The sequence below is a fragment of the Macrobrachium nipponense genome, chromosome 2, assembly GCF_015104395.2.
Source record: "Macrobrachium nipponense isolate FS-2020 chromosome 2, ASM1510439v2, whole genome shotgun sequence".
NCBI classification, from domain to species: Eukaryota; Metazoa; Arthropoda; class Malacostraca; order Decapoda; family Palaemonidae; genus Macrobrachium; species Macrobrachium nipponense.
The window spans coordinates 116636198-116653697 of NC_087201.1; the positions used below are offsets into that span (position 1 = coordinate 116636198).

The following is a 17500-nucleotide window of genomic DNA, read 5'->3' on the forward strand; positions in this document are numbered from 1 at the left end:
CAAAGTTTTTATGATAAGTGTTTGAGGTAAAGTTATTGAGATCTATCACACTTAGATATTAAATACAAACAAGGGTAAAGAGAGATGGCCTAGGTGTATGGAGAGAACCTTTATGAGTAGGGCGTCCGGCGTACTTATAAGAAATCTCATTGATATAACTAGATGAAAAATTAATATATGGAAAGTTTTTAAATGATATCTGTACTATGTGTATAAATCATTTGAATCTTACGTTTTCGTGAAGTATCAAGTTAAAAAAAAAATAATGCAGACTGGAAGTTTCAAATGTTGATAGTTGAAGGGTAAACCAAAGCAGCACATCAAGAACCTTAACCGTTGTTCCTCTCTTTCTCCCGCAGCCTCCAATCCTCGTGCTGAATCTGGTGGTGGTCGAAGCGGAGAACCTCGAAGCCAAAGATCCAAATGGTAAGTTCGCCTCGTCTTTTCCTCCTTTTTTCTTCTTCCTCTTCTTCTTACATCGTCGTCCTTTGAAAGGACATTTCTTTCAAGTGAATTTTTTCGTATCCAACTCAAAGCCTTCCTCCCCGACCCTTTTGTGAGGAGAAATATATGTATTTCTTTTCATTAGCTTATATTGATGTGTGTGCTTATCTTTAATGTTTTTTAATGTTCAATGAAAGGATTCTTTCTTCCTTTGATCGGAATCGATTCATTCGTGTACGATGTTTGTTACCTTTTAATGTAATTTTCATGTGATGTGGTGTTTTTCGGTAAACGTTACGATTTAGGAGAAAAATAGATACTCTTCCATCTTTATCCATTCCTGGTTTGAGAAAATAAGTGATCTTTGATCGAAATTTATTGAGTGAGCGGTTTCAGTACCTCGTGTTGAATACTGGTGTCATAAAATGCACGCTAATCTCTTTGCCTTTTCTCCTTTTAGGTAATCTCCGCATACATTGCGGGACTTAGTGATTTCTGTTCTTGCAAAAATTCTTAGATGTTATTATGGGTGCTTTAACTGTAAATAGTGAAGCTTATTTCTGTTCATTTTTTATCTTTGTGTGATCGTTATGCTTTTCTTAAATTAGATTATTATGTGTGGATGATACCAGAGCATTTATGAAATACTTAATTGCCCATATAAATGATAAAAAGAAATAAAAACAAAAAGGACACCTAAAGTGGTTAAACACGATGTATGCAGGAATACGATTATTATTTTATACTGGAATTGAAACAAATAAAATAGATGTCATTCCGAAGACTCCGTAGAGTGTACGTGTCTCCAGATACGGTGAAGTTTTTGTTCGTTTTAGATTTGCTTAAGCTACTCTTATGCTGCCACGGGCTCTTGCTCCAAGGCAAGAACCCGTAATCATTTTCTTAGTAAAAAACTGACCGAAACAGAAAACCTACTGAGACACAACCACGCCCAGATGATTCGCGATGCGCGTTATTGCATTCCCATGATTTTCTCTTCAGTGTTCAGTTATCGGAAGCCATTTTCGGAACAGTGACAGCGGAGTCCTTGGGAGAGGTTTCGAAGAGGCCTCTGTCCTCTGGCATTGGCATTTATCGGTTATTGCTCGTCGCCACCAACAATGGCGTCATAACTGAGCGAAGGTGCTCCAGATTTAGTTTTCTTTTATTGCAGACATTTAATAAGTGTTTGTAAGTACAAGCTCACTTAGAGCCATGGTTTGGTGCACCCAATAAATGGAATTTCATATCAATTGTGATGGTAGAAATCACGAAAGATGGAAGATCATATGAAAGAAATGGTTAGCTATGTATATGATTAAAGGGAAATTGTGGAAAACAGATGAAAGCCATTAGAATTAGGGAATAAGAGAAGAAAACGTGAGATCAAAATAAATGAATTTGTTGAAGTTTTATAAATAAAAAAAGAATACGAAATAAAAAATCTAACTAAGGATGAATATAATTGGGAAAACGGTTGATCAATACAGACATACAGAGGAATGATAAAAAAGCGCATATGTAGGTTAAATGGTAAAGGAAAGAAATTGTAAAACGGATGACCTACATTCTACGAATTAGTTCATTAGCAAACTGAATTAATGCTAGAATTAGCATTTCAAGAAACCAGTTACCCAACCGGGACTTGGGTGTCGTGTCATGTCAGGGCGAAATGAATTGTTTCATTGCTTAAGGTCTGAAGGGTAAGACGGATGGTCGCTGGAAGTGGGGGAGTCGACCCCCCTCATTCCTTTGACAGGTGCCGCTGTCATTTAGCACTGCCAAGTTCCATTATAAGTTAGGAACCCGAGCGGGATTGGGTTTGTGATCATTGCAGAGACGGAAATATACAGAAGGGGAGAAGTGTTGGCTTGTAGCAGTGTTATGGGAAACTTTTCAAGAGTTACTTGGGATTCATATTGGATGAGAAAGCGCCTCAGTGGAGTGGTTGGTATGGTGTTGGCGTCCCACCTCGGTGGTCGCTAGTTCGATTCTCGGCCATTCATTTGATGAGTGAGAGATATGTATTTCTGGTGGCAGAAGTTCACTGTCGACGTGGTTCGGAAGTCACGTAAAGCCGTTGGTCCCGTTGCTGAATAACCACTGGTACCATGCAACGTAAAAACACCATGCAAGCAAGCAAGCACATTGGATGAGAGGGAGATGATGCCAAGTATTTGAAACGCTTGTAGTGCGTGTGTGTGTTGACTGATATAAAGTTTACATAAATAGATAGTCTCTGCATGTAATGCCATCGATTTCAATAAAGTATATATATTATTTATATATTTATATATATAAAATATATATATTATGTATATATACAGAAAAAATATGCGTGTATATATTATACATATATATATTTTTGTGTATGTACACAATAAACACAATATATATACTTTTATGTGTATATATATTATATATTCTTATTGAAGTCGGTGGCATTACTTGCAGAGACTATCTATTTATGTAAACTTTATATCAGTCTAAATACCCAAGATTCACAGGAATAAGAGAAATGTATTCACTTTCCATTTACTTATTATAGTTGACGAACCGTTTCCTCAACTGTCGGCGTTGTCGTCAGAACTAGATTACAAATGGACATAGTTTTTATTACAGTATGCAGACTTTAGCGCTATTCATTAAATGCAATATTTAACGTGTTGAATTTCTATTAGTCGGCCAGTCTCATTCTCTTGCATGTAATCTGTGCGGCTCTTGCTGCCACTAACTTCAGGAACAACTGCACAGAAAGAAAATATGCCCTAATATCATATATGTTTATATACGTGTGTGTGTGTGCGTGTGTGTGTGTAATTGTAATAGCTACAGTGCCCTTTTAACTAGTCTAATTCTTCACACTTTTGGATATGCTTCTCACTACAAAGCCTTACATACAAATGCAAGAATAATGAAGTAATTCTGATGTCCTGGCTTAACCTTGTTCTGGTCACTCGGGATGCGGGTTCGATTTCCGCTACAGGACATACAGTTACTTCATATTCTTCTTTTATTTGGATCTAAGGCTTTGTAGTGACAAGCATATCCAAAAAGTGTGAAGAATTAGAGTAGTTAAAAAGGCACTGCGTATCCAGTAAAAAAGTGACCAGTAGAGTTTATTTTTATATATATATATATATATATATAATATATATATATATATATATGTGTGTGTGTGTGTGTGTGTGTGTGTGTGTGTGTGTTTGTGTGTATGCATCATAAAGACTGTTGGTCCAAAGTCTGTGTTTGGAATCGGGTGTAGCAGGAGAAACAGTTGTCATAGTAAGTCTATGCTCTAGGACAGATGAATTTCATAAGAAATCAATGAAGGTAAAGTAAGAAAAAAGGTAGGCAAAAAAAGGCTTTGGAAAGGTATTAAAGTCGAATGACTTTCTAAGGGAATGCAACATTTCTGGAGTGGGTCATTGGGTCGACAGTGGGTTGTGCTTAGATAAAGGTTCACAAGGAAAAAAGCAGATTGCTTAACAAATGAGATTGTGCTAATGGGGATTGGTAAGGGAGGAAGTGGATAAACCAAGAACGTGTTAACGAAGTGAGGTGTTAAGAATTATTGGAAAATTCATATCTTATATCTAGGAAGAAGTGTGTATGCAAGATAGAGGTGAATGGCCTCTGGGACATATTGTTGGTAAACCCTCTTTGTAGGTAACTACATAACCCAGGTAATGCTATGGAAGTATTTTGAGCAGAAGATTCATCATTGATGATATAATATATATATATATATATATATATATATATATATATTATATATATATATATATATATATATATAGATTGTATGAATTAAGTCTGATGGCTCCTGCAACGGATACTTTTTATTCCTGACCACAGTTAATGCGGAGACCGATGATCTTAATTAAATACAAAAAAAATGGAGGGGCACGGTGCGGGGGAGCTGAAGGTCAGATACAAGTTAAGGGAAGAATCGTAAGGAAACTCCGAGAGTTGAATTTACAGGGAAATGTATTTACTCCGTAACATTACTCTACTGTTTTCGCGATTCCAATAAGGACGCTAATGACCCTCACATGGAGCCAAATACTGGATTGATTCCTGGGAGCAATGAGCACGTGTCCAGGACACGTGGGATGATTCGCAGCGTGCAATTTCTGGCCCAGAGCAGGACAGGGAAAATTCACCTTCACAGCAGGAATTTGCAGTAGACCTGCAATATAAACGTATAAATACGTGTGCGGCAGAGTGAGTGGGTTGGGAGGGGACGACGGATATGAGCTTAACATAAATCGTAATATTCCTCAGAGGGCAAAGAGATACTGAATTACTGCTCAAAACGTTACTGTACTGTAAAGGGGAAGAATTTAATACAACTACTTTTCTAAGGAACCACAGCTCTTAATCAAAGGATCTCTAAGGGAACACAGCTGTGGGAATGAATGAATCCCTATGGAGGGTCGCACAAGCACTGATAAGAAAAGACAATTAAATATAAATAGATTGCCACCACTCTTTTGCACGTTACCTTTCTCCTGAAATATATCTTCGTTAAATGTAGGTGAAGGAAGTCGACTTCTTCCAGGCATCGATAGGCAAGGCTTTTCACCCTGGTGGCCCCGAGCCACATGAGTTCAATCGTGGAGCCAGGTGGATGCTCCGTGCGGTCAGGGGGTTAGTTTATCAGGTTTGACCTGACTCGAACTGGGTTTCGGGAGAGTGAGACAGACTTTCCGTGTCGCCCTTTTATTACCTGCAACGAGCGATAGAGGGCAGCACAGGCGAAAGAAACAAAAGAACCATGAAATGCGTCAGTGAGAGAAAAAGAAAAAAAACAAGGCGTGTGCTTTTTAACGTTACTTTACATGGAGGAAGCAAAAGGGATTCATAATGTATGTATGTATGTATATATATATAATATATATATATATATATATATATATATATATATAGTACTTATATATAGAAATTATATATATATATATATAATATATATGTGGTGTGTATATATACATTTCTGCCCCACTTTTGTACCTATATTTTTCTCTCTTTTCTTACGTTATTTTGTTTCATTCTGACTCAAGCTATTCCCTGAAACTTTTTAAGCGGTTGGGAGCTTTTCGAGAAAGTTAGATATGATGATTTAAGAGAGTTGAATTAGTTTTAAATTACTCAAAAGTTTCTTACTTTATCTGGATTAAGGGGTTGATAGAAAAAATTATTTTTTCCTGGTAAACGTTTTTAAAGATTGTAAATTAGAAATATGTCTCTCTCTCTCTCTCTCTCTCTTCTCTCTCTCTCTCTCTCTCTCTCTCTCTCTATAAACTGTGCTTTGTGTTCAAGAATATATATCATCATTTTAAACAGAAAATTGTAGTATATTAGATTTGAACAAGTACATTTTGGACATCATTAATTTTCTGAAGGCTCTTCAAGTGGATCAAGCAAATTAGAGTCAGTACTTCGTCAAGGTGACGCAGCTATTTAATGTTATGCTCTGAGATTTGCGTATAACAGTTTTACAACATTAGTTTGGTCGTCAGATATTTGATTTTGTTTTTTTATTTTTTTTGTGAAGGAGCTTAGTGGTTTAGAGACAGGAGTGGGGCTAGTATGAACCCAGAGTTTAAATGTAAGAAACAATCAAACGATCAGATGTGGTGGTTTTGAAATTTCAGTGTAATCCGTGGATGGCTGTTGGTTGAGGATATTGTGAGTTCCCCCCCCCAAAAAAAAAAATGTTTTCGGTGTATACATTTGCAGGAACAATCGCCAAATTATTGAAAGGGCCTCCCTATCATGCATCAGGTGTGTGGGTTATACCGCAGTTGCATCAACCATCTTATAAGTTGGAATAGTGAAGACTCATAGGTGGCTTCTGTCAGCGATTTTGTTGGTAAGGCCTTTGGTGACTCTTTGTAAGTCGTTTATCATGATAATGAGCTGAAGTATCCATGTCGTATTGAGGTTCCAGTCACGCAGCCTGGATTCAGAAGTCTTGGTTTCCTTAAAATGTAAAACTGTTAAACAGCTCACCTGTTAGAGTTAAGGCTGTTTATGTTCTGAAGTCTAGTTTGTCTAGTTAGAACCCGCCTACCCCGTCTCTCGTCGATTCTAATGTAATTTGTGCCGCAAAATGTAGAGGTTCATGCTTTGTTTATCAATGTATGTATGATATAGAGAACTTTCCAACTTCAGGATGTAGTTATGAGGACCATCTAGTTTGAAGTGGCTGAAACGCATTTTATTGCTATTGTTTTTATCCTTTTATTAAACTTTATGTATTGCTGTTGCTGTTTTATTAGGTTATTTATTATTATGTTTATATATATATATATATATATATATGTATATATATATATATATATATATATATATATATATATATATATATATATATATATATATATTGTATGATATATGTGTGTGTGTGCGTTATATATATATTGTTATGAACCTCTGTTGGGTTCATCATTCATTCTTTGAAATAAATAAGAAAAAAATAAATGGAAGTAGTATCAGGACTGAAAATCTGGCAGCAATTGAGACTATCAAATGGAGACGAGACCAAGTAATACTAAACAGAGAAACCAAGTAATACTAACACGACCTTAAAACGAATTTTATTATATATATGTACAATTGTTTGAATTAAGTATTTACATAAAGGCATCGTGGCAAAGCAAATACTTATGCAAATTTAACCATAAAACTTAATCTGAAAAGTTATCAGATAAGGCAAATATTAAATAGTCAGTATAACAATCTTTAACAAACAGTGACTGAGTCAGTACATCAAATAAACAAATTAACAATCTATAAGCAGGGGGAAAGATAATTACTTTGCATAAAAGAATCTGTAAAATGCCTATTACAATTATTAGAGTAATTTTAGTGCGAGCAGTTAGCAAATAGTTGATAAGAGACAACATAAGGTTAAAATTAAAGAAACAAATGAACAATAATGGACCATAAAAATCACAAGCAGGTTAACAATTTATGCCACAGAAACAGTTTCAAATTCATGATTACCTTAAGCATTAACATCAAAACACTGGGGAAAACCTAAGGCACAAAAGCCTTCTACAGTAAATGCTGCAGGATACTCCACACCCAGGAAACCGTGGCAACTTGCAGAGATAACACCTGAGGACCCACTAAGAATACCTCCTGAAGTAATTCACCCAGCCGAAGCTGTACACACAACACAGACGAAGCTACCCTTCAGGAGAGCACAGACGAAGCTGCACACACAAACACAGACGAAACTGCCCTTCAGGAGAACACAGACGAAGCTGCAACTCTGAACCGCCGTCCTCAACATAACGCAGACGAAGCTGCTAACCAGACAAAACTGGCTCTGCTGACATCTTGATGCTCGTCCTTAACCCTGCAGGTCCCGAGTCGTAACCAAATAGCCATTACGGACTCCAAACGGGACTGCATAGAACCCCCATGCTGCTTATAACCTGCTCAGGTCTCTGTACCTTACTGACTAAAGCAGTCAGACACGGGCTGTCGGACGTTACCTTACCTCCACCTCTTTCTACCAATGAACAAGAGGTGGACGACCCTCACTGGGAAACAACCTGAAACAATCGTTTCGAACGTCGGAGACAAGAAAAAATAAACGAGGTGCTTAATACCCTTACAATATATATATATATATATATATATATATATATATATATACTATATATATATACATATATATATGTGTGTGTGTGTGTGTGTGTGTGTGTGTGTGTAAACACACACACATGTATATGTTTGTGTGAGTGTGTATGTATTTGTGTGTAACGATGACTAGATATATGCTGAACTGTTACCTTTCAACCCTACAATTACATGGGGATAATTTTCACAACCCGATGGTCTTTGTGAATACCTTTCATGGTAAGAGAGTGTGTTCAATTTTGACAGCACGAATTAAAGAAGCGATTCCCCATTCTCTCTCTCTCTCTCTCTCTCTCTCTCTCTCTCTCTCTCTCTCTCCAACACACACACACACACACACCACTCTGCTTTTCAAGTACTCACATCTCCAAAGGCTGCTACTGAATCATTCGAGGACAACGCTTGGCTTTCCCTCAAATTCTCTTTGATAAATTCTCTTACCTCTTCAACTCACAATGCTTCATAGGACAAAATAATTAATACAGATCGATATCCACGTAAAACGTTTAAAATAATAATGTAATATATAAAAGCACTCTTTGCAGAGGAAAAGTAAAATGATGATAATTAACTAAAAAAACTGGATTGTACTCGAACGTGGACCTGGGTTTATTATTTCTCTCAACACAGAATTATAATTTGGCAGAAGAATGAGAACTAAGAAAGTACTGAAAAAAAAGTGGCCCATTCAAGAAATAATAAAAACATCAAAGTTGACTAGGTCCCTCAATAAGGATGCAATATTAATTACTCTACATGGCTATCCTATAACTAGATATATGGGAAGATAAAACTGCCCGGAAAACGACAGACTACCTGTAGAGATAGTGTTCATCTTAGGCGGCTGCACTGACTTCCCTAAAGTATTGCTAACCTATCATCAGAGTGCCCTGACTTCTGCCCTTCTGTGATTCCCAAGTTCAACTGGAGAGCCGTAACGAATGATCTTGCTATATGTTCTCGCTATCGACGATGACTTTCCGTCCGATTTCAGCAGCAGTTGCTTTTTATGCTTACCTTTAAGTCTTGCATTGATTGATGTCAGAGTTGGGAGAGGGATTTCAACAGTTATCTTTGAACTGCCAGGAGCCTCAAGAACTTGTGCATCCTGAGTTCGGTTGACTTCTGAATGGAGCAGGATTCTAGATTCCAGATGGTCGTCTGGGGCTGTCTGAATGGCCCCCTTCACTTTTTTCGTCTCCAGGCTAATTTCATCATCCTAAATTCACCATCTTGTCGTGGCCATGTCGACATGGACGTCTCAGTCTCCTTGAAATGAAACGCTCCAATGTACATAGACGTTAAATGCAAAATGGCCGTGTTATTATTATCAAGACGGCAAGATTTCATTTGTTCGTCCAAAGTGAATCTTCTTATTAAGGTAGATACAGTGCATGCGAACTTAGGTTGACTGAGGTCAGAATTTAGTTAGTTTATACTGTAACTGTAATCCTCAACAGTACTTGAAAGATTTTCTGTCAGCATGAATCATAGATATCAAAGCAAAAGCATAAGTATACTTAAAGGCATTAAAGTATACTTAAAGACATTATTCTTATGTTGTGATTCGCCCTCACAAGGGAAACGGCACGATTGCTTCCACGTTCAGATTGCCTCCAGGCATCATTAGGGCAGCCATTAGGGTCTAGTTTCTCTTCTCTCAGACAATCATTTCCATGGACCTTGATCCTTTCTGGGATTAACGTTGTCTCCCGTCAGCTTTCTGACACCGCTGTTCTCTGGAATAAAATGTCTCTATCGTAGCCGCAATTTTCTTTCTGTAAAATACGCCCCTGACCCAAAATTCTGGTGTCATGAACGAAAGAATTCTAAAAAGAAAAAATATATAATTTCTTGCAAAAGAAAATATGTTTTGCTAGCAATAATATTTTTTTTTCTCTGGGTATTCTTTCATTCGTGACTGCGTTCTTTTGGATCAGTAGCTTACCGATTGCTTTTCAGTGACTATATAAGATACACCACAGCCAGACTGTGACTATGGGACATAAAGAAATACTTACATTATGGAAATACACAAGGAGGTGCTGTGTGCACGGTAGCACACCTACCAAGGTCCTAGACAAAGTCGGAAAGCGTATTGGGAAAGTCAAGTCTCCTGCGTGGTAACGCTGATGGGAAGTTTACGAAAGCGTATGGATGTAAGGTCATAAATGACTAGATATTGACCTCTCTAGCCGTGGGCGGTAGTCGTTATCTCTCCCTGAGAGGTCGTTGTGCGATCACATATTGGGTGAAGGGAAAGCCTTCACCCAGGAATAAAGAAATGAAAGTTGGGACAGAAACGGGACCCCTATCAGTCACACATAGCTTCAAAGGAAACTTCTGTTTGCAGCCAGAACAGGCCCATGTTTGAGGTCCTGGTAGTATGGAACGTGATTCTTGAGGGAGGGTGGGGGGGGGGGAGGAGATTTGTTTTTTTCTTTAACTAACTAAATTTAATTTTTAGAAGTGAAAGCATCTTTGGGTGCATGCGTTTTGAGCTCGCTTATTTAATAAGGAGGTTAAGAATTCTCTTTGGCGATCGCGTTGCTTTGTTTATGTTATTGTGTTGCTTAATTTTATGTTGATGAATGATCCAGCGCTTCATAATCCCTTTAGCTATAATCTAATGACACTCATAAAGTCCAGTCCTGTTGTGTGTTCTGTCATATTAATTGACTTTATATATAGGTAAACTTGTATGTGTGCTCCAACGCGAAGATTTCTCTCGATTTCCCTCGGAAAAGGACTTCTGCTGATCAAAAATGGTAGTAGGTCTTCGCATTGAAAGATTTTTTTTTTTTTTTTTTTTATTAAAAGTATTTTCTGCTTTTCGCCACAGTTTGTAAATATAATGGTGATGTGATAAAAATTTATATATATATAATTATATATATATATAAGATAATATATAATATTATATATATATATATTCTGTATGTATGTATGTATGTATGTATGTATGTATGTAGTATTGTATTTATGTACACACATATATGTAGATATGAATACATTCATACATATCTATATATGTATACACATACATGCAATATATATATGTATATATATATATATATATATATATATAAATATATATAGATATAATATATAATATATATATAATATATATATATATATATATAAATTGAGAAAATGCTAAGGCACAAGTCTAATGTAGGAGAAACAGCATTCTCACCAGTATGATTGGAATTTGGCTATCAATTTCCAAAAATTTGACCTTTGACAGATCTGATCTCAAGGACCAGCTGACAAAGGAAGGTGTAAAGTGCACAACCCCATGTTTATATAATGTAGAAGAGCACTCAGAATAGCGAATTCCCCAGTGTTATCGTTTGGGGACTCACAGGCGCGCGCGCACACACACACACACACATATGTGTGTGTGATATATATGTGTGTGTATGTGTATGTATATGTATTTATATAGTATATGTGTATGCATATATCAATGTTGTCCTGTTTCTTCTTTGCGTAGTTTTCCTTTGTCACCCATGGCCAGTCTATTTTTAGAAAGCTTCTGTCACGAGTTCATGGCCTCTTGACTTGTTCCAGAAGAATGTAACCTCATTGTAGATTTTCATTATGACGATAACTCAAGGTATTTTAGAAATAAATATGTCATCAGTTTGAAATCATTTATTTCAAAAAGTAAAGTATGTTTTCTACCCTTTTCTTATTTTTATTCTAATTGTAAAGTTATACCCGAAGAAACTGGTTTTGAGATTAAGATAAAACAAGAAATTTTCCCAGGTCCGTGGAAATTACTTATATATCGTGACAGCTAAGAAAATAGGAATAAATGTGATTATGACTACTATTTTAACATGAATTTCCCCCATATAATTGTTTCTGCCGTAAATATAATGTGGCCTCGAAACTGATGAATATTTTATTTCTCTGTTTTCTCAAAAAAATAAATTCTTGTTTTGGGCGAGTTGCTTTTCAGGTTCATATCAGGGGAAATATGGCAGATTGATTGGCAGTGAAATAAGTTAGGTATTTTAAAATAATTTTAAATTTTCCTCATTGCTTCAATGACCCATGAAAATTCTCTCTCTCTCTCTCTCTCTCTCTCTCTCTCTCTCTCTCTCTCTCTCTCTCTCTCTCTCTCTCTCTCTCTCCGTTGCGTAAGTTGCAGATCTCATTTCATCTCCTAAAACTGCATCATTTAATATTCTCAGGACATATTAATTCACGAATATGCATCATATCTCGGGAGAAAATTATATTAACTTCAAGTCTGAATTATGTAATTTTGTCTTTATCACAACCTCTCACCTGCAAGAGTTTTTAGACCCAGGGGCTTTTAATATGCTGGGATGCATGTTACATAATTTCAGCCTTTTTAAATATGAAAACCCATTTTCAATAGAAAGGTCTGGCAAAAATACATGCTGAATGGCATTTCTAATAATAGGAAAAAGTTTCTCTTGAAAAGACGCCGGCCACCTCCCTTTCATCCCATAAAAGTAATATTTTTGTTGCGCGATAAGTTTACATGCATTGCAGATGTTCTGTGCGTGACTTTGAGGGGATGTAGACGAACATTTGTCATGTGTCAAATTTATAGAATAAGTAATCACACTTGAAAAATTGGATGTTCTTTTGTTTTCACTTACATTTTCTTGCACCTTATCAGTTTATTTCAATTCATCTCTGTTCATGTTTCAACCTGTCGTAGATCTTCACCTTCCGCCCATCCGCTGTTATTTGGACTTTCTTTATGTAGCAGTTCTGTTTTGAGAGCATAATATGTGAATGGGTATTCATAAGTTAGTCAGGTCTATTCCCTCCAAAACATGATTTTTCTCATCCGGTATTTCGTCTTTTTTTAAGCATAATTCTCGATAAAATGTGTGTTATGGTTACTGGATGCATGGAGTAAAGAGATCATTTAATAATTGTATGAGGTATAGCTATCGAATCCTTTTTGGACTGTTGAACTTATACGCGAAATATTTCTTCCATGGTAAAAATTTGGTAGATTTAGCTTTCATAGTCTGGGCGTGCATAACAAACCACAGACAGAAATTGCCTTTTATATGTATAGATAGATCAAATATTTGTTCAGAGATGACCACCACCCGTCCTCACGCTGCTGTCGAACATCTGTTTCTCTCCCTCAAGATGCCCTCGCTGCCCCGTTTCTGGAGGTACTGTTGTGGCTTCTGTTCCATTCAACTGACAAGAAGAATCTCTTCTGATCGCTTAACAGTGTTGTGAAAATCAAACAGTCCTCTGATTGCTCGGTTCGGGAACTTTTCTTCAATAGGAAAGCTTTTGAATTATTTTATTCTATCGGTTTTCCTAGATTGTGGTAATCTCCCGTCTCACAAGAACCTGGCCTGCCTCTTCTTTCGTAGTGAAGGCCCATATTATTTCCTCCATGTTTTCGTTTCCCTCGGGTTAGAGTTTTGGAAATTCAAAGGGTTACCATGGAACTTTGGAGGAAAAGATTTATATTTGTTTGCTGCCAAATTTTCGGTGGTTGTTATTATCCATGGTTTTCAAATTGTGAAGGTTGTTGCAGGATTACCGTTTCTTAATTTCTTAATATTATTAGGATATGTAATTTTTTTTTCTTTATTTGAATATAGACTCCCTCCTCAGTCATGAAAATATTCCCCAATAAGATCATTTTTTTCACTTTTGCATCTTTTTTTTTACTCTATATATATATATATATCTATATATATATATATATATATATATATATATATATATATATATATATATTATTCTATGACTAATCATTGCAAAATCCAAGTACCCGGACGTACAGTTTTAGTATACGCTTAATATATAGACCACCTGAATCCAGTTATGTAAACCATTTTTGTAAAGCCATATTAAAAGTTCAGTTGATCTCGTCGTTGCTGAAACCGTATTTTGATCAAGTCTTAACGAATCTACGTTCGTTACCTTTAATAACCAGATTTATGGACGTAAGCGCATATAATATATATATATATATATATATATATATATATATATATATATATACATATATATATATATATATAATATATATGATATATTATATATTATATATATATATATATATATATATTTATATTATATACATACATGTTAAAACCACAGTGTTTTAGTAGACTTTCCATAATTGAGACGTATCCTGTTTTAACAGAGGAATTTATTTACATATATATATATGTATGTCTGATGTGATGTATGTATGTATGTGTATGTATGTATGTATTTATATATATATATTATACATATATATACATACATACATATACATATATATATATATTATATATGATATATACATATATATATACATATATACAGATAATACATATATATATATATATATATATACAATATATATATACATATATATATATTATTTCTATATATATATATATATATATATATGCAGCCTGGAAAGGTGACAATAAAGTTGATTATGTGTTAAAACAAAAATGTCTGTCACATCATCATCTATGAGTTAAGCTTCAAATTTTGTACATTTTAATTGGTTACTTGATTGGGATAATTTCGAGAGAGAGAGAGAGAGAGAGAGAGAGAGAGAGAGAGATAGAGAGAGAAGAGAGAAGAGGAGAGAGAGAGAGAGAGAGAGAGGTGAATGGAGGGAAAGAGTTATAGCAGGAACAGTGTAGCCTATCCAATTTTAATTAATTGGGAAGTTAAAAAGAATCAGTTACCTTCCTATAGCCATCAGGAAAAAAAGTACTAATTACCCATCCCGGTCGGGAGAGGAGGGGCACGTTTTGGGTTGCGCTACTCGGAGCTTCGTTAATTAGCGGAGACAAATCTGTTCATTTAGGTCAAAAACAACTTTGTGTCGTTAAGTCATAATCTAAATATGGTTTCAGCAGCCACTAATTTGTGGAATATTTAAAATGAATTAATTAAAACTGCTCTACATAACTAAATTTGCGTTGTCTGTACGTCAAGTTGCCAGTGAAAACTCCAGATCAATTATAATTGCAGTCTGTACTGAATAGGAATTAGAGATAGATCGAGGTGATGTTAGGTTAGAAGGAAGGCTGGTTTAAGTGAAGCCATAATTGTAATCAAGACGAGTGAGTTTGATAAGGAAGACGTAAGAGTAGCATGTAAGGAGAGAGGGGAAAAAAAGATAAAAATTGTATTAAGAGTCGAAGGAGGTTATGAAGTGAAGTAAAATTCTCGGCTGCCTTCACGAGTTAAATATTCGTAGTTTGAGGAAGATAAGACCTGGAAATAAAAAAAAAAGAAAAGATGGTCTGATCAGATAAGAAGCGTAGTGAGGAGTAAAACGAGATTGTATATTGTACAGTTGCAATAAAGAGCAAGAATACGAGAGGATGCATGAGGTGGTCAAGAAGAAAGTCAGAGAAAAAAAGTTGAATGCAATAAAAAAACAAAAAAAAAAAAAAAGTGGTGGGAGAAGGTGTGCAAGGAGAATGAGTTCTCTCACGAGAAGTAAGTAGATCGAGGAAAGGATAATGAGCATAGGAGTATGAATTGAAATATAAAATATGTAAACTGAGAGAGAATGACTAGTTTATAGTGGGGTTGAGAGAATGGTGTATAAGTCTGCTTGATTTTTTAAAGTCTTTATGGATGCAAATAGGCCCAGAAAGAACAGTAGATTGAGATGCAAAGTTGTCAGATATAAAATGGGTTATGAATGAATTCAGGAGGGCCTGTTGTTTGAAGATGATGCTGTAATGATTGGGATAATAAAGAGAAACTGTAGAAACTAGAGGAGAAGGTTGAGAGTGTGATCAAGAGTAGGTTATAAGGGTAAGCTGAAACCAGTGTGATATAACAGTGGATAGAGAAAAAATGGAAGCGGTAAGTTCATATAGGTATTTAGGAGTAAATATTGTAAATGATGATAGGATAAAGGAAGAGGTGATTAACATCAAGTGGAACAGAGAAGGTAGCTGGCTGTGTACAAAGGATTCTGAAGGTTTGATGCAATTAAGAGGATTAGAAAAAGTGACAAACGTGAAACTACAAAGAAGTACTGGTAGATGTGTTTGTACAGTTGAAAGTAATGTTCTGAAGTGTTTGGTAATGTGGAAACAGTAGAGGATGGTGGGTTGTTAAAAACATTTTACAGACCCAAAGTATTGGGAACGACAAGAAAAGGTAGATGGAGTTGAAAGAGTTGTTGAATAATTGTGGGGCCTCAAAATCTAGGAAGCAAGAAAGTGCATGTAAAGCAAAGGGAAATGGCTCCGTGTCCGTGTACACAATGTTGATGGCTCTACTAGTTAGCCTTCTTTGTAGATGTACTCGTATGTAGTCCGTGTTGAAGTATGAATGTTTGGCGCCCACGCTTTTATTTTGTAGACATGATAAATTTTAAGAAAATCCAAGTGTGTCTCAACAAAATTATTTTGTACATTTCAGTACATTTTCCTGAAAGCGTTTGTAAATTTTTCATTTTTAGGTTTTATATCTTCAGTTTATTTTGAGTACAATTTTTCTAGAAGTCTTGTAAGTCTAGTAAATCGTGTGTTCCATTATTAAAATGGCATCATCCATTTATCCTAAGTCTCAAATTTCTGTTTTTGTACAAACGAAACCTTCTCTTTCACCTGTCACCACTTTTTCAATTAAAATTTATGAAAATGGTTAACAACAAAGACAAAATACCATCATCTTTTTGCACCCACAATGTATTGCTGATTGATTTGACAACACCCCATCAACTTTTCGTCTACTTTTTTCCGAGGATAATTTAAAGCAGCTATAAATAATTAACATGAATACTATAGCAGAGCAAGACTGTCCGTTAAATTAATCTTGAGACACTAAAATACCTACTCATAATTATGAAAATCCACCTGAAAGGCCGGTCACCTTTCTTTGGTACCTATGATAGGACTTCAGTTCGCTATCATCAGGCTTTGCGGCCTCATCGTATTCTGCAAACCAGTCTAGTTAGTATACGAGGTTTCATTCCCTCACATCCTGGTGTTTTCCATCTCCTAAGTTTCCTTATTTTTGATTCCGCCTTAAAAGATTGATATTCTTTTATAAGTATATTCAGGTCTTCTGTGGTGTTCGGTACTCCAAAGTCCCCCTTTTGCATCTCCGACTAAGACCTCACAATAACCTACTGTTCAGTTTTTCTTTCTTGTTCCCATGATGTTATTATTAACCTATCCCTCTTTTTGAGAGACGTGAATATTTCATTCATAATTCTGTGGGCTGCCCTTACTCCAGTGCCTTTTCCTGAGTACGTGGCTTTGTTTCTCCGAGTGTTCTTTCTTTTCTCTTCTTCATCTGTGTTTAACCCCACTATCTAGACTTGAGTACTTGATACACTCTCCTGGCATTCTTAATCTCCTCCCTGAAATATGTGTGCATATACATTTGTTTTTTGTCTCAT

At 35.8% G+C, this 17500-nt stretch overlaps 1 protein-coding gene across 1 annotated transcript in view; it reads left to right on the top strand.

Annotated features, from left to right (window-relative positions):
- LOC135221282 (BAI1-associated protein 3-like) overlaps positions 1 to 17500 on the top strand; it is a 464894-nt gene that overhangs the window by 133571 nt on the left and 313823 nt on the right. Inside the window, exon 4 of the mRNA XM_064259094.1 lies at positions 360 to 426. Within this exon, the coding sequence (XP_064115164.1) occupies positions 360 to 426 (67 nt within the window). The remainder of the gene's footprint in view (positions 1 to 359; positions 427 to 17500) is intronic.